Source organism: Pipistrellus hanaki, assembly GCF_964339955.1.
Source record: "Pipistrellus hanaki genome assembly, chromosome: 4".
Lineage (NCBI taxonomy): Eukaryota > Metazoa > Chordata > Mammalia > Chiroptera > Vespertilionidae > Pipistrellus > Pipistrellus hanaki.
In genome coordinates this window covers 30,333,807-30,361,578 of record NC_140506.1, presented here as the reverse complement: position 1 = coordinate 30,361,578, position 27,772 = coordinate 30,333,807, and the positions used below count along the sequence as shown (strand labels likewise).

Below are 27,772 nucleotides of genomic sequence, written 5' to 3'. Positions count from 1 at the left end.
GAGTGTGGGAGTGAGAAGGGCCAGGCAATTGTCTCCAGAGGGAGGGTAGGCTTTCATGTAGATGTTGAAGGTATTTGCTTGGCAGTAATAACCTCGGATTCTTCTTCTGTGTCTCTAACGCTGTCGACTTTTCCTGCTGTCTATAATTTTATTATGCGGCATTATATATCTATTTACTTATCACAAAGTCCATTTTGACTAGACAATAAAAAGGTTCTCATGTTGTGGCTGGCCAGCGAAGTCATGCCTCAGGCACACAGTGGGAGCACCTGGAAGATTTAGGTAGAGTACATTCAAAGTTTGCTTTTTTTTTCCTTTAAAAAGTTTTATTACCCTGCTGTGTTTTTCTTACGGAGTAGACTCCTAGAGGAAAAATAAGCTCTGAGAGTTTACTGGTCTGCTACAGAACTGGGATTTAGGCCCCCATTTAGTTTAAAGAGATCCCAAGGGTCTCTGAAAAAAACACACAAAATCACCAGACAAAACGGACTCTTGAAGCGTGGCTGAGTGTGAGCACGCACCTGCCACCTGGGAGAGCCGTGCGAGGACGCTCTGTCCAGAAGCTACTCTTCTTCTGCGGTTCCTGACCTCCTCTGCATCAGCTCCCATCTCTACAGAGCCCCTCGGGGCAGGCGGACCAGCCACTGCGGGTGAGGTGGGCAGTACATGAGGCAGAGTCCCCACCACGTATTAGAAACGTGACAAGGGAGAGGTGTCCTTGCTGCAGTGTTTTCACTGGCTACGGTGCCAAGAGACTGCCAACCTTGTACCCCGAAGTGAAAACCAACTCTCCCACAAGATCCCCAAATCCTCCAAACAAGGTACAGACATTTGCAATCTCTACACGAGGCTAGAGTTTGTCACTCTTTGGTATTCTCTGACTGGACTTTGGACAGAAAAGACAAACCCAAATAGAGGAACATCATTTAAGTGTGGCAGGAGGTTGGAATCGCGAGGCCTGAAATACAAAGACAAATGCATCACTGAGGCATGTTCCCCTGGCCCTGAGGTACGCAGGCAAAGAGGTCACACTTGACGGTGAGACAGATCCAAGTGGATGCGAGGCTCCAGGAAAATGGTCACCGGAGGAATGTGGTGACTCACTTGTGTCCAGAAATCCCAAGTAAAGAACTGCAAGCTGTAAGGAGGATCGAATTGTATAATGCATGTGATTCGATTTAAGAATTCTGAGCCCTCTTACATTATTTAGATCACAAGAGTAAAAAAAAAAATCAAATTACATTCATATGAAACTTTTATAAAAAAAAATCAAATCTGTTTTTATGAAATTTTATAGTACAATTACTTTTGAATGGGTCTTTTCGTAGGTCACCGTATTTATAATTCCTTTTACATCTGTGTAATTCTTCAAATCAAGAAACAAAAGGCAAGTCAATAGAAATCTCACATTTTCATTTGCAAAACTCCCTTCAGTTTCCAGGCCAGTAGCACACAAGGCGACGTTAGCTTGTCCTCCAGACATGGACCGATACCAGAGGGCCCGGCTTACGGGGCGTGCAGGCCTCTGCTCATTAGGAACGCTTTTTGGTTTGGCTCACGTTGCAAGAAATTCTGGAGCATGTCCATGCCGTCCAGAGATCCCCCGGGTTTCAGGATTAGGTTTCTGTATTTCATTCCAACCTAATAAAATAAAACATCATGCCTAACAAGTCACGGTCATAGCGATTTCCCAAACCTCCAGATACAAAAGAGAAAGGGGCAGGAAGGAGTGAGAGTCAAAGGGGACTTCTAGCTCTGCTCTGTCTGGGCGGCAGCGCTGCGGTATTTATTTACTTCGGTAGCTAAGAGATCTGGAGCGCAGACCTCTGGCCTTCTACACTTCCCTTTATTGCTGTCTTGTCTCCTTTGATTCTCAGCAGTAAACGGACACTGTGAACGGGCAGACTAACAGAAAACAGCCAGGCGAGTGGCTCAGTTGGTTAGAGCCCGGTCCTGATGCACCAAGGCCATGGCTTCGATCACTGGTCAGGACACACAAAAGCACGCCATCAACAAATGCATAAATATCTGGAACAATAAATCCACAGCTTACTGCTCTTTGTCTTTCTCTGTCTCTTTAAAAATCAGTAAATAAAGCATTAAAAAAAAATTGCCAGGTGGAATGTATAACAGGTTCCTATGTATTACTGTCCCTCAAATGTGATTTCAAAAGGGGTTGGCAAAGGTAAGTGTTCAAGAAGGCCACAAGCAGAGGCTCTGTGTAGCTGGAAATGGTGACACAGCTCCTGCCAGCTGGCTGCTGCTCTGTTTGTATGAGAAGCTCGTAAACAAGCCCTATTCCTTGTGGACAAGGAGGGGGTATGAACAGCTCCTGTTCCACGGTGCAGGGCAAGACATTTCTGTGGGCCCAGCACTGGGAATGAGGACCTCTGGAAAGGCATTTTTGGGAACCAGATCTGCAATTTTAAAATATATCACCTTTCTGCCCTGGCCGTGTAGCTCAGTTCAAGAGTCATACTGATATACCATCTTTGCGGGTTTGAGCCCCAGTCAGAGCAAATACAAGAATCAACCAATGAATGCATAAATAAGTAGAAGGACAAATAGATATTTTTCTCTCTCAAAGCAATTAAATTTTATATATATATATATATATATATATATATATATATATATATATATATATATATATATATTGATTTTTTACAGAGGAAGGGGGAGGGATAGAGAGCTAGAAACATCAATGTGAGAGAAACATCGATCAGTTGCCTCTTGCACACCCCCTCCTGGGGATGTGCCTGCAACCAAGGTACATGCCCCTGACCAGAATCGAACCTGGGACCTTTCAGTCAGCAGACCGATGCTCTATCCACTGAGCCAAACCGGTTTCGGCAACAATTAAAATTTTTAAAAAAAATTCATAAAATATTACATTTCCTGTGTCTTTGTGTACATAAACACATGAGAAGGTCAAGTGAAAGAAAAGAACTGTAACTCAATTTCCACGTTATTCAATATTTTCACTTCCTTCTAACTGTCCTTTTAGGGAAGCAAGGCAAGACAATTCAATGAAGCATAATTCTAAATAGACACATTAAACAATAGTTCACAGAGTAAACACTCTTAAATTTATAACCATTATATCATTTGATCAATAGACCAAGAGTCTTTTTGAATACAAGAATAGTTAGACAATAATAATAAATAAATTTAAAAACAATAGCCAAAACAATTTCCAGAGACAAAAGTAATCTAATTTTTGATTTATAACAATGACTAGAGGCCTGGTGCACGAAATTTGTGCATTGGGTGGGGAGGGGTGTCCCTCAGCCCAGCTTGAACCCTCTCCAATCTGGGATCCCCCAAGGGATGTCCGACTGCCTGTTTAGGTGGGATTGGGCCTAAAGGGCAGTCGGACATTCCTCTCACAATCCAGGACTGCTGGCTCCCAACTGCTCACCTGCCTTCCTTTCTAATTGCCCCTAACCGCTTCTGCCTGCCAGCCTGATCACCCTCTAACCATTCCCATGCCAGCCTGATTAATGTCTAACTGCTCCCCTGTCAGCCTGTTTGCCCCCAACTTCCCTCCTCTGCCGGCCTGGTCACCCCTAACTACCCTCCCCTGCAGGGTTGATCGCCTCCAACTGCCTTCCCTTGCAGCCCTGGTCCCTCTCAACTGCCCTCCCCTGCTGGCCATCTTGTGGTGGCCATCTTGTGTCCACATGGGGGCAGGATCTTTGTTCACATGGGGACAGCCATATTGTGTGTTGCAGTGATGGTCAATCTGCATATTACTCTTTTATTAGAAAGGATAGAGGCCTGATGCACGGGTGGGGGCCAGCTGGTTTGCCCTGAAGGGTGTCCCGGATTGGGGTGGGGGTTCCCTTGGGGCGTGGGGCGGCCTGAGCGAGGGGCCTGTAGTGGTTTGCAGGCCAGCTACATCCCCTGGCGACCCAAGCAGAGGCCCTGGTATCTGGAATTTATTTACATTCTACAATTGAAACTTTGTAGTCTGGAGTGGAGCCAAGCCTTCTGCTCACTCTGTGGCTGCTGCAATTTCTATTTGGATTTGTTTACCTTCTATAATTAAAACTTTGTAGCCTTGAATGGAGGCCTGGGCCCACAGGGTATGTGGAAAGCTTGGCTTCTTCCTTTGCCGGGGAAACCCAAGCCTCCCTCTTGGTAGCCATCTTGGTTGGGTTTATTTGCATACTTGCTCTGATTGGTTGGTGGGCATGGCTAGTGGGTGTAGCAGAGTGATGGTCAATTTGCATATTACTCTTTTATTACGTAGGATTTTGCTTGGTATAACCATGAGAAATAAATCTACTCAAACCATTAAAGAAAATAAAACATGGATGAATGAAATCTACCAACTAGATACAAAACTAATATCCTAGAGGGACATAAAATGAAAACTTTTGGGGTTATCTTTTGCTTATAAACAGAAACCATCAGCTTTTTAATCATTTACAGTCTAACATCTAACTTTACAGTCTTGGGGCCCTAATTGGGAATAAATATTCAGCCATATAAAGTTATCTTCTCATAAACTCAAGGGCAATACTATCTAATGGAAATACAATGTGAGGCACATATATACCTTTAAATTTTCTAATAATGACATCTTATTAATTTTTTTAGAGAGAGAGGAAGGGAGAGGGAGAAGGAAGAGATAAAAACACAGATCAGCTGCCTCCTGCATAATTCCTACTGGAGATCGAGTTTCAACCCCCAACATGTGCCTTGACCAGGAATCGAATCAGCAACCTCTTGTTGCATGGTTTGATGCTCAACCACTGAACCATACAGGCCAATGAAAACATTTTAAAAAGTTAAAAACATTGGTGAAACTAATTTTAGTAAAATATTTTCTTTAAACCAGTATATCTACAATATTATTTCCAAATATCTATATATATAAAAGGCTAATATGCAAAGTGTTCCCTGGGGAGTTCAACCAGGAGTTTGATCGCTCACTATGATGTGCACTGACCACCAGGGGGCGGTGCGGAATGAAGGAATGCCCCAGCTGTCAGCTGGGGAAGGGAGGCCCCGGCCGGCAGCCGAAAGGCCCCAATTGGCCCCGATCGCTGGCCAGGTCTAGCAACCCTACCATGCATAAATTTCACGCACCAGGCCTCTAGTATCAATATAAAAAAAAATACTGAGATGTTTTTGTTTTAAGTCCTCAAAATAAGTATGTTTTTTACATTTACAGCACATTTCGATTCAATTCTTCAGTGGCACTAGCCACATTTCAAGTGCTCAATAGTCCAAGTGGCTGTCAATTTAGACCCTAAAATATGAGTGATTATCCTAGAACTTACTAGTTAAAGTAGCAGATCAGAGCTCTGGAGCCTAACCGTATTTTATCTCCCCCTTCCCTTCCATCCATTGCCTGATGTGTCTAAATTTGACTAGTTTTAAGTTTGGGAGGGGAAGAGAGGCAAGGAAAGACTATATTCCCTGGATTGGCAGTATTGGAAGAAGTTAGAAAATATGAGTTAAATTTATCTGCAGTCTAATAAAAGTATTTTAATCCTTTTACTACAGAAAAATTTAAAATATATACTAACAGCAGAGAAAACAGTATCATGAACCGTCATATGACTATTATCCAACCTCAATAATTTTAATATTTACCTGCAGAACTTTTTGATGCTCATGATCTAACAATCTTTTATTTATTAAAGAGATATATTTCATTGTACAAATATAGGAACTTTTTTTTTCGCTCAGGGCTCCAAACAAGTTGATTCAATTTCCTGAATTACAGAGCAATGGCCTTTTAATAGTTTCATTTCCTTAGCAATGAAGTTTGGAGAAGAGTTTAAGAGTTGTCTTGGTAACAGGATATTACCTTTCTTATAAAAAAGGAAGGAAGGAAGGAAGGAAGGAAGGAAGGAAGGAAGGAAGGAAGGAAAGAAAGAAGGAAGGAAGAAAGGAAGGAAGGAAGGAAAAAGATAAGTGAAGCCAAAACTGGTTTAGCTCAGTGGGTAGAGCATCGGCCTGCAGACTGAAAGGTCCTGGGTTCGATTCTGGTCAAGGGCATGTACCTTGGTTGCGGGCACATCCCCAGTGGGGGGTGTGCAAGAGGCAGCTGATCGATGATTCTCTCTCTTCAATATTTCTAACTCTCTATCCCTCTCTCTTCCTCTCTGTGAAAAATCAATAAAATATATTTAAAAAAAAAAAAAAAAGATAAGTGAATTTTTGGAAGGTACTAGGCCTTCTGGGTGAGAGAACATGGTCTGGGGGGACACATGTCAGAGGTGGAAGAAGTCTTTGCAAACTTCAACTGCGAGGAAAGCAGGAAAAGAAGCTCTAAGACAATCACTAACATTTTTTATGATAAAAAAAAAAAAAAAAATCCTTCGGGAGGATCTGCATATAGTAAGAGCGCCTAAAACCTATTCCATGAAGGGGAGGCACCACCAGCCACCTCTCTGGTTTTTCATCCTGGGAGGGTAGCTCTGGCAAGTCCTCCGGAACAGGGGTGCTTTCTAAAGCCAGGTCAGGAGTTTTGGAGCCAGGCCCAGGTTTGAGTCTTGGCTTCATCCTCAGCTATGTGACCTCGGGCCTTGCTTTCTTTATCTACCGAATGGGAGATGCCTACCTCACACCGTTCATGGGGAATCAGAGGAGAGATTGCAGTACATTGCCTACTCCCTACTTTAACACCTGGCATATAGTATTCAATAAACCTTAGTTGTCATCTGTCCCTCCCTTTTCATTTCCTTCTCTCTGACCCTGCCCTAACTTCAGTTTCTCATGTAAATTTCAGGGAAACAAATGCAGGCCTGGTTTGGTATTTCCTTAAAATTAGTTCTATGTCCTACTACACCTGAAAAAAAAAAAAAAAAAAAAAAAAAAAAAAAAAAAGCATAACAGACTTCATCTCCACTATTAGTAAGAACTATCTATACTATTATAATAAAACAGTAAAATGCTAACTAGACCAGGAGACCTTCCAGAGACCTTCTGGACCTCCTTCTGGACAAAAGACTGGAGTCCCCCAGTCTCCTCAGCCTCCCAGCCGTCCAGGACTGGCCCAAGGAGCAGGCAAGCCTTGGATGGTGGCTACACAGCCACCCAGGGCCCCCAGAGACTCAGGTAACCAGGGCCGGCAGAGGCTTGCATTGCCGGCAGTGGCAGCAGCAGAGGTGTGATGGAGGTGTCGCCTTCCTCTGATTGCTGGGTCACCTCCCACTCCTGAGGGCCCCCCGGACTATGAGAGGGGGCATACTGGGCTGAGGACCCTACCCCCCTTGCTCCAGTGCATGAATTTTCATGCACCAGGCCTCCAGTACTATATAAATGGGAAACAGATTGGGTCTCCTGCTACCTCTGGCATCTCTAAAGCAACACATACAAGCTCCCACTGCCTTCCAAACCTCCCTCCCTCTCTTCCTCCGTCTCATGATGATGGACTCTGGGGAGTGCAGCCAGAGTTGGCTCCTTCCTACACTGAGTAAGAGGCATCGGGCAGAGAGCATCCACCCAAAGACACGGAATGCTGAGCCGGCACCGAACAGGCTCATGGGCCTGCTTTGAAAGTGGACTTTGAAATTTCCCTTCTACAGCCAGCTTGCAAGCTCCTTCCCAACAGTACACCCTTTGTTTTCTATGAGGGTGGGGAGACTGTGGGTGGAAAAAGGATACCTCTGACAACAGCAAAGGAGAGAGAGTGAAAGATTGGTGCTGGTAGTCAGGGGGATAAAAACAAGAACAGTGGCAGGAATCCTTCCTTGACTAGAAGCGGCCTTCTGGAAACCTGAAGCAAAGTTCCAATTAGTGAGGCGAGAAGGATAGATCTTTATTTAAGGGGAGGGAGGAGATCATGAGCAAAAAGGTCCCCTGGATAGGAGTATGTGTCAGGGGGATAGAGGAATGCAAGCAGATAGGCTAAGAACTACGGGTTAGATCCCAAGAGGTGCCCATTCCTGACAGTACTAATTAAATGTAGCAGGTTTGAAGCAGAGGACAAAGGCACAGCTGAATAGAACAGCTCCAGTTACAAGGTAAGATAAAGAAATGGGGAATTAACAAGGCAGATTATTAGGACGCTCAGAGAAACACAAAAGGAGGGCTGTAAGAACACAAAGGAAGAAAAACTGCTTCTAGCTGTTTGGGATTCAGGACTTACAAGGCCTGGCCTTGTAAATATTCAAGAAGCAGGTTGGAAATCAATCCTATTTCCTTCCTTTGTCCTTTAAATTGGGCAAAACTCAGAAAAGGCTGAGTTGTAAGAAGAATCAGTTTTTGGGGGAGAGCTAACGCAGAGATTAATCCACCGGTGAATCCTGGCGGAGTCCCATTCTCCCTTCGCGACACATCACAGCAGGAATCTGGCTTATGATTCTATTTGGAAAGCACTGGGATGTTTAGCCTTACAGCACACGTTTTTCTGCCAGGTCCTTGTTTTTCATGTTTCACCAAGATTCTTCATGTTTCTGTGTCTGGTCTATTACTGGATGCAAGCTATAGCTGCTTCTTTGGGGCATTACACAATAAATGTGATAGCTACACTTTATCTCGGTTTTCTTGGTATTCCTTTCTGCAGCAATACTTGACTGCCATTTCTTCTTCATTGGGGAAAAAATAAAAAAAGCTTAGCAATTTCTCTGAATGCAAGAGAGGAGGAAGATAATTCCAGTTTAACAATGTAATTGCCTTTGGATCCACAATCTACGGCTTCTGAGGGAAATTTCCCCGCGGTGAAATTGCCTTATAAAACAGAAACGGCCCCCGTTAAAAGCTCCCGTATTTCCAACCCTATGATTAGCTGCCGGATTTTGAAACTACATTTGGTGACCTTACTGATACGCTTCAAGAGCTCTCAGGGCTGACGGGAAAAGTGTCCATCTCAAGCACTTCCAGTTATTTAAGAGGCCAGCTGGGGAAGGAAAAGATACGTCTGATAATGAGACTTCTCCGTTTTCCGCTAGGAACAAAAACTTCAGAAAACATTTAGCAAACCAGTTAAACAGTTAAGATATTCTATTTTTTATATGAAAAAAAAAATAAAATAAAAACTAGAGAAAAAATACACCGAGATAGCAAACAAACAGAGAGAGTCTAATATAGATAAGTGGCCAGTTCCAACACTGATAGAAGCCCACAAAATAGAACAGAAACGACTGTACCATAAAATATCCCACTGCCACCATCTGGTATTCAGGAGACGCCAGGTGTATACTGGATCCTCCTTGTGTATACTGGATCCTCCTGGGAAATTGCTGATTTCCCAGGAAGTGGTGCCCTTTCTGCAGTTCTGCTCGCTAAGAACTGCAATGGTTCTCAGAGGGATGACAAGAGGTTACGGAGAGAAGACCCGGAGGCGTGCTTTTGTTGATACCAATGACCGTGACCAATCAGGTCAACAAATCATGATAAGCATGGGGACCAAGTATTATGGACTGCTTGAAAGGCCAACCTGCTATCTTCTCAAAATCAAAATACCTGTGGGGGAGGGCGAGGGCCTGGGGCAAATGAGGTCTGCATGATATACTGTGACTACTCTGATTCCCATAAAAATTCTGTATCTTCATCACAACACGGTTGTGATAATAATGACTTAAGTTTTTTTTTGTAGAACCCTATCAATGAATGGTGGATATTTGAATTTTCTAAGTCAGGTGTTATTGAAGAGCAAACATTTATAAAGAAATATACAAACAGAAAAACAACATCAAACCTTACCCAAACAGTACACTGTAGGAGGGAATAAAATGGCTATGTAAAAAGCTGCCCCACAAAAGGGTGTGAGGATGGGGTGAAAAGGGAATCTAATTGGACACTGGAGTCACATTTACAAGGAAAGGAAAAAAGAAGGGATTAAATCCAGATTCACAGCAGAAGACGAGGAATAATAGCATCCAAACTTTTAGTAAAACTAAAATTTGTTTTTAACATTGTTGAATCCAAACTTTTAGTAAAACTAAAATTTGTTTTTAACATCACAAGGAAACAAGTCCGAGTTGCTGGGAATCTTGCTTTCTCCAAGTTCAGTCCAGCCCTTTTATTTAAATTGAGAGCAGTCTGGCTGCCTGCCAAGCTATGGAGCTTGAGAACTGGAGTAAGTTTGGAAACCTAAGGGCAGGATTGCTTCTGCTGGACTTGCAAGTTCCCCGGGATCCACTGGGATCAGTACTTTGTATTCTGGCTGCTCCCTTGACAGGTGGAGGAGACTGGGTAACAGTGGAGGGGACTGGGATGTGCTCATGTGAGAAGAAGCACAGAGGAGATGAATGAGGACACTTAATGGGAAGAGGTACAGTCACTTATGTCAGGAAACCTCACCAACAAAGAGCCTGTAAGAGGTCATAATTGTGCCTTTATATATTTGCACCTATGTCTCTTTAAATATTGCCCTCTGGTTTCTACAATCATCTATGTTCTATGGAAAAATAAGAGAAAGCTTCAGGCCAGCTGGTATGGCTCAGTGGTTGAGTATGGACCTATGAACCAGGAGGTCATGGTTTAATTCCTGGTCAGGGAACATTCGGGCTCAATTCCCAGTGTGAGGCATGCAGGAGGCAGCTCAATCAATGATTCTCTCTCATCACTGATGCTTTGATCTCTCTTTCCCTCTTCTTTCCTCTCTGAAGTCAATAAAAACACAGTTTTTAAAAAAGAAAAAGTTCCATAAGAGTATGAAATAGAAAACTATTTAACAATCACTCATAAATGTATCATCCAGAGATAACAATTGACATTTTCTAGTGCTTTCCCCCCAAATATAAATATAAATTTTAATATAAAAATTTACACCCTTTGGTATAAAATATTTTATAATCCAAATTTTTCACTTTGTATAATAGTTACATTAAACAATACAGACACAAGAAAAAGCTTATTGAAATTATTCCCTCATGCCCAAGTCTACTCTTCTGTTCATAGGATGGAAAGAACACTTTGGTTTGGATGATCTAGAAGATTTCATAAGTGAGTGGGCATTTGAGTAGGGTCTTTAAGAATGGTGTTTGAGAAGCATAGGCAAGTAAGGCATACCTTTTAGATGGAAGAAATAGAATGAATATATTTGTGAAGGGGGAAAGACCTACAGGAACTCAGAACGTTCTGGGAAGGAAGGCATTTGATTGCTAACCTCAGGGCTGTGACCAAAGAGAGGAATAACAAGAAGCAAGAAGTTACAAAAATCAAAAAGGTAGACAAGGGCCTTTAAAGGTTGCCAATTCGGTCATCCTTGGTAACTCTGGAGAGAGGATAACTTTCCAATTCAGTGGGTGGAGGCAAAAGCTGGAAATAGGTTTGCAAAGGCTGTTTCTTACACTAAGAAGTTAGACTGTGCAAGAAAGAACACCTGAGTTTATCAGAACTAACAGCAATAACCCCAGATATTTTCCAAGATGCAAACCAGGAAGGCTTAATGATAGAGGAATCCCTTCGGAGACCTCAACAAGGGAGTGGAGCGGGGCTGCAGAGCAACACTGGTGTCCAGTTCGGTTGGACAGCGTGACTGTGTAGATGGGCATGCTAATGGAGTCATCTGATCTTCCCCAGAACACTCTGAACCCCAAGGGCACTGTGTCTAAATGACACGGCGAGGAATCTAGGGCTGGGCACTGGCTGAAGGTCATGCTGAAGTCAGGACATTTATGGGAACAGCCGTCCATGGTTGACCACGGCCATTGTAAACGAGTTGGCTTAGGAATGAAGGGGACTTAAAGGGACCTCACAGCTTGGGTAGGGGAGGGTGGAAGACAGAGTGATTGGAAAGGCTAGTGTATAGAATGTAGGTATCCAGGAGGTGGGTATTATTATTATTATTATTATTATTATTATTTGTGGTGGTGGTGGGGTGGGAGACGAGAGGAATCACATCAATGTATTTCAGTGTATACATGTAAGGCACTATGCAACCCAGAAACAGGACGTTTGAGGAACAAATCAGCTAGCTGAAATAGGCACAGAGAGTCTGATTTTGATAATTTGTTATAATTTCTGGATCAAACAGAAAGAAGAAGAAGAAAAAAAAAAAAAACAGAGTGGAAAATGCATCAGCCCTAGAACAAATCTGACAGCTGACTCTTCGGCAAGACTGGAGACCAGGGGACTGTAACTCAGGAAGGCTTGGCTGGCAGCCACCTGGCAGTCCACTCGCTGTACACGGAAAGGAGCGGCTCAGGTTAATGAGGCAGCTTCAATTACTTAAAGGCACTCAGGTTACAAACTATGCAGTAGGTGGGGGATGCCGGTTGCAGAAAAAGGCCGCCTCCCACAGAAAATGTATAAGGAAAGTGCGTAGAGAGTATCAAAACATAAACAGACCATTGGTGTCAGGAAGGAGTTTGGTTTTCTTTCCCAATCACCCGTAAAGCTAAAGCACCGTGCGGCACATGTCAAAACTAGCAGCGATAAATGTGCAAATGCACAAACAAAGCTTTCCATTTTAATTATGCAATATATCGGAATGTTAATAAGCAAGAAAGTGCAGTTGGCTTTTTTTTTTTTTAAACATATAGAATTAGAGTTAATCACTTGTGTGCTGCAACTTGAAGTGTGATGATTTAAGGAGATGCAAGACTTTTAAGTTAAAAGCTGTTACCAAATCTCTTACTCTAAGACCTAGGTGTAATACATAGTTTACACGAGGAATGAAAGGGGAGAAAGCAACTAAAATTAACAAAAGGAGAAAAAAAAAGTACTATACCTCTGGGTTCATTATTCCTTCTTTTTTAAAACAGCTGTAAAACATATCCATGGAAAACACCTCACTCCAGAGATATCCATAATACTGGCCGTCATATCCCCCCGCTAAGTGTCCGAAAGTAGCTGGCATGTTCGTGCCTTTAGGGAAAGATACATTTCAATCAATGCCGTGGTCAATGTTAATTACCAGGTTATCGCTGGCTAAGGTTTCCTGCCCTGGGGAGCCCGCTGTGGGAGGAGGGATGGGATTTCACCTCCAATAGGAACTGGGCTTCCTGTGCCCTGGGTCAAGACGTTTACAAACTCCCCTCCAGGGATGGCTCAACCTCCGGGCTGGTTTCGGCCCTAAGCTCTGGAATGCTTAACCGTAGTTTCAGAGGCTTTGTCCACGCCCATCAGAGAGCTCAGTGTTTCAGAGAGAATCCCTCCATCCTTTCCTCTCCCTTAGACACACACGTGTCTTACAAATACTCTACTAGGAAGCCTATTCGTTGTCACGTCTTTATATTTAAAACGTGTCAGGACGGCACTTACTAGGTTCATAGTTATGGAACATGAACTCTTTACTCGAAAAGCTAAAAAGGTTTTTTTTTTTTTTTTTTTTTTTTTTAAACAATTCCGTTTACCTCTAGGGATACATTCACAAGGATTTTGTCCAAGGGGCCCCAGGCACAGAGTCGATGTAGGGTCAACTATAAACAGGTCACAAAAGGAAGCGAGGAGCTTAGACTCTACGGACTGTTCTGAACTTTGTCATCTCTATAATGATGACTGATTCATTTAAATAGCAACTTACCGCTGAAACCGGTTTGGCTCAATGGATAGAGGACTTGGGGACTGAAAGGTCCCGGGTTCGATTCCGGTCAAGGGCATGTACTTGGTTGTGGGCACATCCCCAGTAGGGGGTGTGCAAGAGGCAGCTGATCAATGACTCTCATCAATGTTTCTAACTCTATCTCTCTCCCTTCCTCTCTGAACAAAATCAATAAAATATATTAAAAAAATAAATAAATAAATAGCAACTTACCGGTGGGAAAGACTCCTTCCCAACAACTACATATAGGTAGAATTACATGTTGGCTTTAAATATGCATAATATAAATGTAAACACACACATGTGTACAGCTATCCACCTGCCCGCATGAATCACCTAGGTATTAGGTCAGAGGTGCTAAGTCAAGCTGATGTCAGAGTCAGAGACAAAGCAGAAGTCGTGCTTCTCTAAAACTGCACCCCCCCTGGTTTCCTACTGCAATCACGGGGCAGCCTGGTGCACACAGGCAGGGAGGGAGGAGCCGGGTGGGAGCTGCCAAGTGTGAATGGCTCTCTGCGCTCTGGGGTGGAGGCCAATTGCTCACGCCTGATTACCCTAAAACGCTGCTAAAGCTGGAGCCACCTTTCCTTCAAGCACATTTGGACAGGACAACTCAGAATGTGAAAGTCCGAGAGTCCTGGCCCGATGACAGAAAGGAGAAACAAAGTGCACGAGGCATTCTGCCTGACAAGCCCCTTTTTCCCTGCCAGTGTGAGGAGCATGCCCTGTGCTGCACGGGAAAAATGAGCTCAGGTCAGAACGACAGAACTTACGTACCTGGAGTAGCCGCAACCCCTAAGATTTCTATGCAGCATTTGGCATATTCACTTGCAGCATCCAGTGATGCGTTGGTGTGGAGAGCCTGATCAACTTTGCTCAGAACAATCTGGCGTAGGGTCAGAAGACCTAATGACATAAGAATGTTTGGGCATGTTTTGCAGAAGAGAGAACTCTGTGTTCTACTAGCACAAGATCATAGATTTCAAAAGTGATTCCTGTAGTACTCATTACAAAATGGAAGCAAAACCTCTCATTTAAGATGGAAAAGTAGCCGAAACCGGTTTGGCTCAGTGGATAGAGCGTCAGTCTGAGGACTGGAAGGTCCCAGGTTCGATTCCGGTCAAGGGCATGTACCTTGGTTGCGGGCACATTCCCAGTAGGGAGTGTGCAGGAGACAGCTGATCAATGATTCTTTCTCATCGATGTTTCTAACTCTCTATCCCTCTCTCTTCCTCTCTGTAAAAAATCAATAAAATAAAATAAAAATAAAAATAAAAAGATGGAAAAGTAGATGTATCTTTTTCTTGGAAATAATCCCAGGGCTCAGTATTGCAACGTAGTAAGTGGTCTTCCCACATTAGCGCTGGGGGGGTGGGGGGAGGGTAGGGGGGGTTTGCTATCATTATTTAAAGGGGAAACAGTTCTATAGAGGACACCAGCAATTCCCTATTTGGCAATTCTAATTTGTTTTCCTTTTCTAAAATTACAAGTCATACCTGTGTTGACCAATCTGGAAGCAACAAGATTTTCAAGCAGATCATCCATAATAGGTCTCCCATCTTGATAATGCTTTGACAGTCTCCGGAGGGAATCAATGTCCCACACCCAATTTTCAAGCATTTGTGATGGCACTTCTACAAAGTCAGTTTCCACATTTGTTCCACTAAACCGTGCAAAATCAGTCTAGAAAGTAAACATAGAGGTCTTTCTTTAAAAACAACAACAACAATGATGAAAAACAAATAGGTGGTGAATTACCTATAAAGAAAATTCTCTAAAACTTAAGTCAGAATCAGAGTCAACCGGCCCTTTAAATGAAGGCTTAGGAAACCTTAAAATTAAATGAAAATAAAACATGGCAGCCAAGCAGCATAAAAAATAACCCCTAATACTCTATATTAATTTTGAATCATAAACAAACATGGAACAATTATCCAGAAATCATAACCGGGGGAGAAAAAAAAAATCAAGACTTTTCTGCTGATTTCTAAACTGATTTTTCTCTACTACTTAACTACTTAGGTTTTAATCAAAATCAAGTAAAGAGTTAAATTACAGCACTACAGACGGATACCCTTTGTGTATGTGTGATGTTTTATGTTCTAAACTTCAAACGAATGTGTCTAAGAAAACCATGTTTATAGAAAGTCTGAGTTGTAGCTCTCAGATGAGGTAGAAGATGTTACCTTAAAATAAGAAGCCACCCATTGCCCTGGCCAGGCATTTTTATTGCTTTTTATTGATTTCAGAGAGGAAGGAAGAGGGAGAGAGGAACAGAAACATCAATGATGAAAGAGAGTCATTGATCAGCTGCCTCCTGCACCCTCTACTCCCCTCTCCCTGGGGACTGAGCTCAAAACCCACGCGGGTGCCCTGACCGGGAATCGAACCATGACCTCCGGGTTCATAGGTAAGATGCTCAACCACTGAGCCACACTGGCCAGGCAATAAAAAACTTTTAAAACAAATTTAAAAAATAAAATGAGATGTCACTTCTGTGGGAGTTAGGCTGTGCATTAGTTGGCAAGAGGGGTGAGGTAAACGCGGCTGAAGAAAGGAGAAACAGAGAATACATTCAGAAGTTAAAGCACCCTTCTGTGAATGAAAAAGGGGTGCTACAATAAGCCAGTGACCTAATGTAACCTCACAGAATGATCCCTAACTGGGCAGGACAAGGTGGGTAGGCATGCCCCAGGCCTGTAACTTCCCTAGTAAAAGGTTCTCTTTGCCTTAAGCAAGCCACGTCCTTTGTTTCTGTGTATCTAGGTTAATGCGCCTTTGAAATGCCTCCTTTTCAGGCTTCTCCGAAAACCACCACCAAGAGAGCACACAATTTTTAACCACCCTGTAATATAATCAGAGAGACTTCCCACCCTCATGGAATCTCCCTCACTTCCCTCAATTCCAAACATAAGAACTTCAGAACTGTCATTGGCAGGCAACATTTGAGACCTTGCTTTCTGGCAAGTCTTCAGTTTGGCTCAAATAAACTCATAAAAATTCTCTCCAGGTTGGGATGTTTCTTGTAATGACACCTCGTAAACATAAAGGACTTCTGAAAGCTCCGGCTAAGAGTTAAAAATAAAGGTTTCTGTGTTGTTGTTGTTTTTAGGGCAAATTTAGTAAATTGCTGAATCTGATGTCAGAAAAGCTCCTGAGCAGAGAGCTGGGACTTGACTAGAACAGGCTGGTCTTTTTTAACCTTCACTCCATCCAAAGAACTTGTGTAAAATTGCCACTGGCAGCGGAGTTTCCGCATTTTCCCAGTGGGGTAACCAGGGTGGGAGGGGGGTTGGGGGGAGTGATCCTTCTATTGTCTTTCCCTGCAACTCTATCTGGCTTCCCTCTTCACAAGCTTTAGATCCCAGTCTTCACTCCCTGACTTCATCATCCCTGCGGCTCTAAAGGGAAGGGAAAGGAAGAGGGACTGGCGAAGGGAGCAGATGGAATGCCGAATCAGCAGCAATCACCATTCTGCTTTTGGCCCAGGGCAGAAACACAGATGTCAACGCCAACTCACATTCTGCCTTCCTCTCTTTATGCAAAAAATGTTTTGCTTGACTTCCCATTATAATTGTGCTGATCCTAGATATGAAAAGCTGCAAATCCTACAGGGCCAAAGGAGACTAAAATCACTGGGTTGCTGGAATGGGCCACCTGTGTTAGAGGACATCCCAATAAAAAACTCTCACAGAGAAAGGGTTCCAGATAACTGAGCATTTTGCCTCTGTTTCGTATATAATACTCTAAAAAAGAAAAACAGAAAAACTGATCCTACATTTAGATAAAATAAGCATATACAATAATTATAACCGTCAACATCTATTGAGACTTTACATGTCAGGCATTATGCTAGGTCCTTTTCATGTAGTATCTGATTTAGATTCCAAAACAAGTGTATGAAGGAAATGCTGTAATCGCCATGTCTGAGATAAGGAAATTGAGGCATACCGCGATTAACAGGAGCACTAGGATTTGAAACCATGTGGTCTAACTCCAGAACCCACAATTTTAACCACAAATGCTCTAATGCCTCCTGTCTAATAGGGGGAAAAATGGGAAAAATAGAAGGATAAGCTATAATGTTATAATATAAATAAGTGTTCTTGAAATGGATCCAAAGTAGAAAAATCATATCAAATTTGCCTTTATGTGAAGAGTACGTGTGGTTTCAACGCACTTCCGTAGAAATCTGACTTCCTCTATGTGCTGGAAGATTTTTCAAAGACCAGACATGAGGCTGACATGCAAATGCCAGCCTTTGTTAGCTTCTATTCTGGACTGGTAATCTGTAATCTGAGCTGCGTAATTTTCTACAGATTACAGTTTCAAACTAAGTACTAACAGCAAATAAAGACAAACTCACACTATCAGCTACCACTAGACAATTTTTTGATAAAAATATAAATTTTGTACATGCTGCTTGTGTGAATATTTTTCAGTTAATATTTGCAGAGGAGGGGGGAAATCAACCTCAAATAACAACAAAAAAAACGCATGTGTGTATTGGTGTTGGTGAGGGTGTTTCAGAGCCTAGAAAAGCATGAGCAAATGAATAAGTCATGAGTTAAAATTGAATAAAGTAAGAATTAGCACAGTTATGTCATGCAGAGTGGAGAAGAGAAGGCTTATTCTGTCTAAAGCCATCTTGCAGTGGGGGAGAGGGCACAGCAAGTGAATGAACAGATCAACAATGTCTTCTAAAGAACAAAAGGAAATGTTTGCAAAGAGTAGAAGCTAAAAATAACTCGGCTGCTTACTAATTTCCCGAAAGCCAGTCACGCTGCTTCTCTGTGTGCCCTTTGGGCAATATCATTTAAATATTTTTCAAACGAGGAGTACAAAGACCCGACAAAACCCAAAAGCCCAATTTCTAGCAAACAACTAAATCTTAAAGAGAAAGGCATCTACACGGTCTGGGTACACACAGAAACGGCGGGCAAGTCTCAGGATCCAGCAGCCTGATGGGGGCCGGACGGGCTGAGTTATTACTCATTGTGGAGGAGCTAGCAAATACTACCATTCCCAGTTGTAGACTGTGGGTTCCAAAGCACCCTAAAAAGTACTTTACACAGTTTTCAACATCAACAACTTGAAGGTGTTGGATATATGAACGTATGAGCCATAGCAACTACTGACACTAATATACTTCCCAGATAAAGCAGAGTATTGTAAAATAAACACAAAATCACCAAATTAACAAATGATTTTTACAGGTGACATTTCCAAAAGTTTAAGGCATTACTGCTGCAGGAAATGTTTTGATGATAAAAACCTAGAAAAACAATGTAAACTTAGACTCCTATTTGGCTAGAGAAAAAAAAAAAAAAAAAAAAAGGTTGAGAAAAAAACTCATGAGATTTTTCTTTATTATCCTTATAAAAATACAATAAGATGCCTAAAATATACTCCATTACAGGTTTTTATAATAGACTAGAGCCTACTGGACAAAATTTGTGCATAGGTAGGGTCCCTAGTGGCTGCCGGCTGGGGTCTCCCTTCCCCAGCTGCTGGCCAGGGCCTCCTTTCATTCCATGCTGTCCCCTGGTGGTAAATGCATGTCATAGCGAGTGATTGAACTGGTTGGTCGAATTCCGGAGGGGATTCTTTGCATATCAAGCTTTTATATATATAGATTACTTGGTGCTGTAGATAGTAACTTCTTGCCCTGGCTGAGTAGCTCAGTTGCTTAGAACATCATCCTGATACATTAAGGTTGCAGGTTTAATCTCAGGTCAGGGTACATACAAGTAACAACCAATGAATGCATCAATACATGGAATAGCAAATTGATGCTTCTCTTTTTCTCTCTCTCAAATCAATCAATTAAAAAAAAAAAGAGTAACTTCTCAATTTATAAAACACAGTGAGAGCTGGAGCAAAATTATATAAACTAAAGCTCCAAAACTTATGTGAATTTTGTTATATTTAAAGATAAAGTTCTGCCCTAGCTGGTTTAGTTCAGTGGATAGAGCATTGGCCTGCAGACTGAAGAGTCCCATGTTAGATTCTGATCCAGGGCACATGACTGGATTGTGGACTCGATCCCCCAGTAGGGGATCATGCAGGAGGCAGCTGATCAATAATTCTCTCTCATCATTGATGTTTCTATCTCTCCCTCTTACTTCCTCTCTGAAATCAATAAAATATTTAAAAATATATATACTTAAAAATTAATAATAAAGTCCAAAGTCTTACAGGATTTTTCTAATTAAGAGACCAGTTGCTTTTAATGGTTACAAATAAAGTGTTATTTTCATGATAGTAAACCCCAAATCAAAGAAAAGGCGTTCGTTGAAATCAGTAAGTGTATTGTGTTTAGGAAAATGAACAGGCCTCAGGAGAACTGACCTTGGCTGTCTGGGTGATCCCTTATGAATTCTTAGTGGTCATTCCATACCTGTTTAATCTACCTCTAAACCCAGGGATGATGAAGACGTTTATAAAACAAGACATTAAAAAAGGAAAGTGCTACTGTTTCCTAGGCTTTGCCATAAATAAGGGAGTTAAAGCTTCACGTATACCTAGAAATCACTGGAATAATAGTAATGGAGAGAACCTGAACAATGCTGTTAATTTTCTTATTAATCCTTACAACTGCCCATGGTTCAACAGCTCAGGATTACCACATCATTTTAAAGCCATATGAAACAACACATAATGTGCAGGAATCTTGAAAACTTCATCTTAAATTCACAGGCTTACTCCCAACTGACTATACCTTCATGACCACTAATTCTTATGTTGAAACTGCTTCTTTTTAGATTAAAACAAATACACGTACTATTCAAACTCACATGCTAAGAAGCTTGGGGAACATGCATACATTATACACCACTCTACCTCCAGAATCCAGCACATGTCCAGAAAGTTGTTGATGGTCAATAAATATTTGTGACATGAATGAAGCTGTGGGAATGTTTCTGTATGAAGACCCAAACTTAAACAGTTCTCAGAGACTTTCTCTTATCATGCTTGACCTGACCTCTTAACCTCCAACCTAACATCATCTCACTACTCTGTTTTCTTTCTTGCTTTTTAAAAAATTTCATCTTTATTGTTGGAAGTACTGCAGATGTCCCCATCTGTCTTTTTTCAATACCTAATGTTTGCATCATTTAATAATATTGTCAATTTTTTTAAAAAGTTGCATCACATGTCCTCCAGCAAAACTTTAAACATTCAGGATACTTTTTTCCCCCCTTTTCAACCTCATCCTGCCATAGCTAGTATATCAGACGTAAGAGATAATAAATAACTGTCTCTCAGGTAACTAGTAAACATTTCTCTTTTAAACCATTTTCTAATTATTTAAAAAGAAACACAGAAAAATACAGTAATAGCTTGTCTCCAAGCAAAATAAATAATGCAAAGATCTTCACATTTGGTTTGTGACTTTAGCATTTATTCTATGTACATATGTGAATGTGTATTATATATATAAACAAACGAACACACAACTAAATAACAAAAATGAGATCCTGAAAGAAATCACTTCTAACACTGATGTTGGAAACTATAGGTTGTGGGTAGGGAGCAAAGAATACAGTTTGTTGATAGATGTTCACTGTGTTACCATGACTGAAACCTAAGAGGTCAACTTGCACAGAGGAATATGTGGAATTAGATAAACTCATTGATTCTACACAAGCTTACATGAGACTGATTTAGAGGAAGCACCGTTCAAGAAATGTAGAAGAAAAACTTCTTCCAACAGAATACATAGTTGGGATACCAAATTCAGACATAATAGCTTCTCCAGTATATGGGTTCAGATCACAGATAATGGCTGGTTCTAGGCAATAGAGTGCAGAGGCTGGCCAGTCCAATCCTGGGTGAATCATTTAACTCTTCTAAGTCTCAGTTTTTCCTCACTTGGAAATGGGAAAAATAATTGTATAATGGCATAACAATAGAAGCAGATTGGTCAATTTACTTCAGAGGTAAGGACAACATTAAAGAATGGGTGTAAGGCACTGAGTATACACAGAGCTTGGCACATGGAAAGCGCTAAGGACATCCTGGCTGCTATTCTACTTCTTAGGCTGCCCAGGTTTCCTGATCAGGATGGTCTTGGCTGGTCTGACCAAGCTTGTTCTGGGCTTCTTCCAGGTATCTATGCCTGGTGCTAATGCTGAAGATAATACATGCACATTTCTCTTCAGCTAATCTTCTTCCACTCCCAAAACTCTAACTGCCCATTCTACTCCAGCTTCAGGAATCAAATTTCCAAGTAGGCAATAATCATTAGAACAAAACAAAACCAGATGGAAACCTAATGGTCTCCAATTACTTTCCATAGATCCTCACCCCAAACCACTGAGGGTGAGCATTTGCGAATTCTCTTTAACCCTAAGTGACTGTACTTTTCTTCATGGCAACTCCCTGTCCCCACTCTTAAATGATGACTGGTGTGCTTCTTACCGACCCAAAAGCTCTGAGTCACACAGAAGCATAGTTACAAGAATACTTCAAACATGTATGGCACTCTATGCTTTCCCAAGTACCTTTTCATTTAATCTCTCACCAGCATCCCAGGGAAGAAGGTATGAGTATTGTTGTTGTCCTCATTTTATGAAGAAGAAAAATATATCTCATTTTTCTTCTTCATAAAATGAGGACAACAAGAAGGAGGTCGAACAACTTGCCAAAGTCACAGAGCCAGATCCGAAAACACATAAATGATTTCTTTTTTAACATGGACGATTTTTAATCTAAGGATTCGTCTATTTACAACTGTGTCTAACTAAATACACATAAAGCAGACAAGATGTCTATTAGTCTTTCAACCAAATTAACAATTTAAAAATCTCATCACTTGATGTTTTTCTGCCCATCCACCTCTTTTATTTTTAATTAACAAGACTTTGTGATTCTGAGGTGTTGCTTTCAAATATCTCTCGTTCCAAAAATGATTAATGCTTTTAACTCACAAGCCCTCATGGGCATCGCAAGGGAGGCGGTAGGAAGCATGGCTGCTCTTGTCTTCGTAAGTTCAAAAGGCCATTGATTACTGAGAGCCCAAGCCACAAGAAAGCTGTGAAACAGGAACAGACCCGAGAGATACCACCTCTTGATTGCTATCTTGAAAATTACCTCCCAGGCCATGTAAACACAGGAAGACAGGAGTGAAACTCGTCTCCTGAATGATGAGACGGCAGAGAGATGGAACTAGTACGTCTACATGTTTGAAACTGGGTGTTCCTGCTGACACATTTAAATATCCCCGTGACAAGCTCCAATGAGCTGGGCTGGTCATCAAACTTGCATACTGCCACAGTGGAGACTCAAATCCAATCTATTAAATATGTATGGCACATCTTTTAATTCACAATATGTTTCTTAGATAAGTCAGAAGTGTTTTTACTGAACATTAAAGCTATTAAACTCCTTCACTAATTTCCAGGTCAGGTCAGTATAAAAGTTTTTGAAATTATTATAATGCTGCAAATACATGGACCTGTGCCTATACTTTTAAGACAAAAGCAGTGATCACTGACTCCAAATATAATTAACTTAAAAGTTCTTAAAATGTTATAGGTCATTTGAAAGGATTAATAGACAAATAAGAGATTTGTCAAAGATAGTCTTGTGAGGAGATGACCAAGCAAGAGATTGTACCAACAGCTGTGTGACACATTTTGTGTTCATGAACGCGGTAAGGCAAACTCTAAGACTTGAATATATCTACTATTTCACTAGACACCAAACTGATGGAATAAACAAACAAACAAACAAACAAAGTATTTTAGTCACAAGTCAAACTGCTCTAAGATCACAAAGTATAAAGATATATTTTCTGGTAGTAATGTGGCCATATCAAAGGATCAAAATTAAAATAGGTCATGAAAATAGAGTTGTGAAGAACTGTACTAGGAATATGTAGTAAGCATATGATATTAAGGTTATAAGAAAGAGCTTGTGTCTGAAAACAAGGACATGCATCAACAGCGTTGAAAATCCAATTTGAGGGTCACTATTATTTTAATAAATGTGATTAGGATACCAAATTACTTCCTTGTGAGATCATTAGCTGATAATTACATCCAAATATGGCAGAAGCTTCTATAAACTCAGGAGTTCTTTACTTAGAATCCATCATGCTCTGGGCTTCTAGGTTTCTGTGAGCCCTTTGGAATCCCAAGTAAAAATTTCAGTGTATGAGTATAAGTGTATTTTTCCAGAAGAGGTATCCGCAGCTTAAATCAGATTTTTATAGGTGCCTGAGAGCCTCCAAAGTTAAAATCCACTGTTCTAAAAGCAGGCCACTGTATAAGAACATAACTAGAAGTTAAAGAACCTAAGTAATGTCCCATATGTCTGAAATTAAGAAAAGTCTTTCACTTTGCTAAATTAGGATAATTTAGATATATCCTAATTAAATAAACCATTAGCTATAGAATGGACATCAGTGGAAAATAAGCATTTCAGGAATCTGACTGCTGTGAAAATAGATTCTAAAAGTATCTAAGAAAGAAAATTTAGGTTATTCTGAAAGATTTAATTTCCTAAGATTAAATAGAGGATAGAAATGGTTATATTAGTATGTCAGCACTTACTTATTTATCTGAACAGATTCATACCCTTTTCCCCTGTTTGTTTGTTTTTAAATAAAACATGGAAGCACCAGCATGTAGTATTTTAGAAATGAGTAGCTACATTTTTGGTTCTTGCAATAAGCAGGAGCTCTTCTGGGGGTTACTGCACATGTTAGGACCACAAAAATTGTCCCCTCCTCTGCACGTCTTATATTTCTTGCTGGAATTCAAATAAATGAAAAATCTACAATGAAGAACCTAGAAACTAACTCCCTTGCACATATTTTTGCAAAGTCCTTTTTATATAATTTTGATTTCCAAGGCACTAACTACTGGGATCAATTCTGTAAATCCAAGTAAGGTTTCTTTTTCATTTGGAATTTTCCTAAGAGGTGTTCGCCGTTTAGGGAAATCATGTCACCTTTGGTGCTACGGACTGCATGTTTGTTCCCTCCCCAAGTCAGGATGGTGAAACCTAACTCTCAATGCAATGACAGTAGGTGGGGCTCTGGAAGATGAGCAGCTCATGAAGGTGGACTAGTGTCATGCCCTGGACTATCGTCTTTATAAAGGAGGCCCACGGAGACCCCTCACCCTTTCCACCAGGTGAGGACACAGTAAGAAGGCACCATCCATAAACCAGATGGCAGGTCCTCACCAAACATCTCGATGTTGGGACTTGCAGCCTTCAGAAGTATGAAAAATTTCTCTTATTTATAAACTACCTGGTCTATGGTGTTGTTATAGCCATGTGAACTAAGACAATGGCAATACCATTTTTCGACTCCAGCTGAGAAACCACTTATGTCAATCTGCAGTTTCTGCTGTTGGATTCAGGGTTATTCACATAGCGCACATCCATGAATACCTCATTATGTCTTAGTACATAGCCATGCTAAGGCATTGCCATTTAAAAAAATCTTTCTTTTAATGAGGAACTTAATTACATCAATTATAAAAATTCTCTGTATGAAGAAAGGCTGTTAGAGAAAAACTAGTAAAATCCAAATAAAGTGTGGAGTTTAGTTAAGCGTACTGTATCAATGTTGGCTTCCTGGTTGTGACAGAGGTACTGTATAGTAAGGTAAGATGTTAACATTAGGAGAATCAGGATAAAGTGCACTTGGGCAATTTTTTTTTTACTATCTTTGCAACTTTTCTATAGATCTAAAACTATTCTAATAAAGAGATTACTTTTAAAAGTTTTCCTTTAGAGACTGGCTGGTGCTCAGTGGTTTCGCGTCTACCTGTAAACCTGGATATCACAGTTCAATTCCATCAGGGCATATGCTCGATTCCCACTGGGGGTCATGTAGGGGGCAGCAAATCAATAATTCTCTCTCATCATTGATGTTTCTTTCTCTCTTCCTCTCCCTTCCTCTCTGAAATATTATATATATATATATATATATATATCTTTTTTTTTAAGTTTTCCTTTAGAGCTATATGGAGATTTCAATTTGGAAAACTGTCCCTCCATTTCTGTTAACATGCGGTTTTTATGTTATTTTATGAGTTTTCTTGAGCCAAACTGAAAACTTATCCTGGGGAGCAAGATCTCAAATACTCCAACATCAGCTTTTTAAACTGTTAGATTGGACAACTGAACTAGATGTTTTCATATGCCAATAACTGAAATTATCAGCAAGTTCATATGGTTTATTCTAGGACAGTATTGGCCTAGTTATTGGACTGCATTATCAAGTTGAGAATAAGGGTAATTTTCATTTTTAGAAATAAAGAAAAGTCAGTTGCAATCCATTATACACACACACACACATATCTCCTCTCTGGCAGAGTCTCCCCATGGTTACTATACTACATGATCTATGATTTTAATTTGAGGCTAGTAAAGAAAGGTATTACAAAATATTTATTATTTAAAAAGGAGCAAAGAGCCTGAGATAGTTGAAAGCCACAGAGTATCTGTAACCCTTCCTTAATGACAATCTTCTTTCTTTTTCCAGAGGGTGGGGTATTCAGTGAACGCTTTCATCAGTGAATCCACCTTCCAGTAAAAATATGCTGTGAAACAGAACCCAATCAGAAATATGTTGTATTTTTGCAGGAGGCCTGTGAAATTCTTGAACATGTTCAGCGTCTGAAAAAACATGTTAAAGGGAGAAACCCGACTTGCAGTAAGAAAAAAAAACATCTGAAAAGGCATTTGGCACTCACCTGGGCACAAATCTGATGCATGACATGACCGAATTCATGGAAGTAAGTCCTCACCTCGTCGTGCCTCAGGAGAGAGGGACGACCTGCGAGGGGCTGCGAGAAGTTCACCACGAGGGCTGCCACCGACATCATGCGGCTCCCGTCCGGGAGGAGGCAGCCCGGCTGGAGACCGAAGCAGGCTGCGTGGTTGTACTTCCCTTCCCTGGGAACCAGAAGCGCCATCTATGAGATATGAACACCCTTCTCTAACAGCATCGCCCTGGCCTCGCTCAGTCATTAAGTCCTATTTGATACATATTTGGTAGAAGATGCTTCATAACATTCAAATCACCTCTTAGAAAGTAGATCAACATTGTATTAAAATGGAAAGAGTAAAACTAAACATACAAAAAAACCCAACTACCATGTCATGTGAGTTATCACTCCAAGGTTTCTTTTATTGAAAAATCTTAGTATCAGAACTAAGAATATGTACCACACCTCATGTATGGCTGCATGTCCAACTTATTTCATTTGTTCGCTCATTTTGTGGAATTCATTGGGGTGACATTGGTCAATAAAATTTATATGGGCTTCAGGTGAACAATTCTGTAACACATCATCTGTCTACTGTATTGTGTGTTCACCACCCCATTCATTACATGTCCAACTTATTTTAATGAGGTCCTGCTTTTCATCCTCAAAGATGGAGTTACAATTTATTAACCAATGTCACCCCAATAAATACAATAAAAAATGGAGTCATTAAACACTAAATAGTGTTGAAGAAATCTGAGATACAAGGTACAGTTTGGTTCACGAGGTAGTTTTCCTTTAAAAATAGAATTGATAAAAACAAAATTCCATACAGTGAATTTGTTCTTTTTATTCAAGGAGGGGAGAATCAGTGTTCATAATTAAATGAGCTTTCTTGATAAACTTCACAAGTCTTTTTGAAATAGAATGCTTTTAGTTAGCCTGGGGAAAAACATGAATTATACTATAAAGGTGACTATTCTCAGACAATGAAGTATCAGTGAGGGCCTCTCCAAAAGCTAATGGCCATTAGACTTTATTCTAGGACTAGGTTTCCTCCTTTTTTGTTTTTGCTAGGAGGCTAACAGGACTTTCAGGTTTGGCTGAAATTTTTAATTTTACTTCTATGTATTTTTCTGTATTATCTTTCTAGGTGACTCATTCCTCTCGGGATTTTTCTTGCTGATGCTATTGAAGTTTTTAAAAACACACATTCATCTTTTTCCAGCTACTTGTTATAATATATGAAGGGCATTTATTGCTGGAAAGGGCATTTATTGCTCATTTCCTTACAACAATAACATGTTAGACAATATGCAAATCACAACTTTCCTTGAATCCTTCAGAAAGCAGAGGTTGAATGGCAATCAACTAACATACAATCTAAGACAAGATGCCCCCGAGGAAAGAGAGGACGGAAACTTCAAGCAACTAAAAACAATGAAACGTGGATTAGTATCCCCATTTTATAGGGCCTGTAATATTGGTTATGAAACTGAGGCACAGAAACATTAAGAACCTTCCCATCAAGGAATGGAGCCAGACATTCTGGCTTCAGAGCCCACATCTTTAATCCTTTTACTAAAAC

General features: G+C 40.8%; 1 protein-coding gene across 2 annotated transcripts in view; it reads right to left on the bottom strand.

The window, feature by feature from the left end:
- Positions 1 to 304: 304 nt before the first annotated feature.
- The window catches only part of NLN (neurolysin), a gene marked incomplete at its 5' end in the record, with an annotated part of 68,645 nt that continues 41,177 nt past the window's right edge, over positions 305 to 27,772 (bottom strand). For both annotated transcript variants that reach the window (XM_084880807.1, XM_084880808.1), the window contains 5 exons: positions 305 to 1,641; positions 12,641 to 12,777; positions 14,231 to 14,359; positions 14,950 to 15,136; positions 26,170 to 26,371. In XM_084880807.1, the coding sequence (XP_084736933.1) occupies positions 1,507 to 1,641; positions 12,641 to 12,777; positions 14,231 to 14,359; positions 14,950 to 15,136; positions 26,170 to 26,371 (790 nt within the window). In that variant the 3' untranslated portion in view covers positions 305 to 1,506. The remainder of the gene's footprint in view (positions 1,642 to 12,640; positions 12,778 to 14,230; positions 14,360 to 14,949; positions 15,137 to 26,169; positions 26,372 to 27,772) is intronic.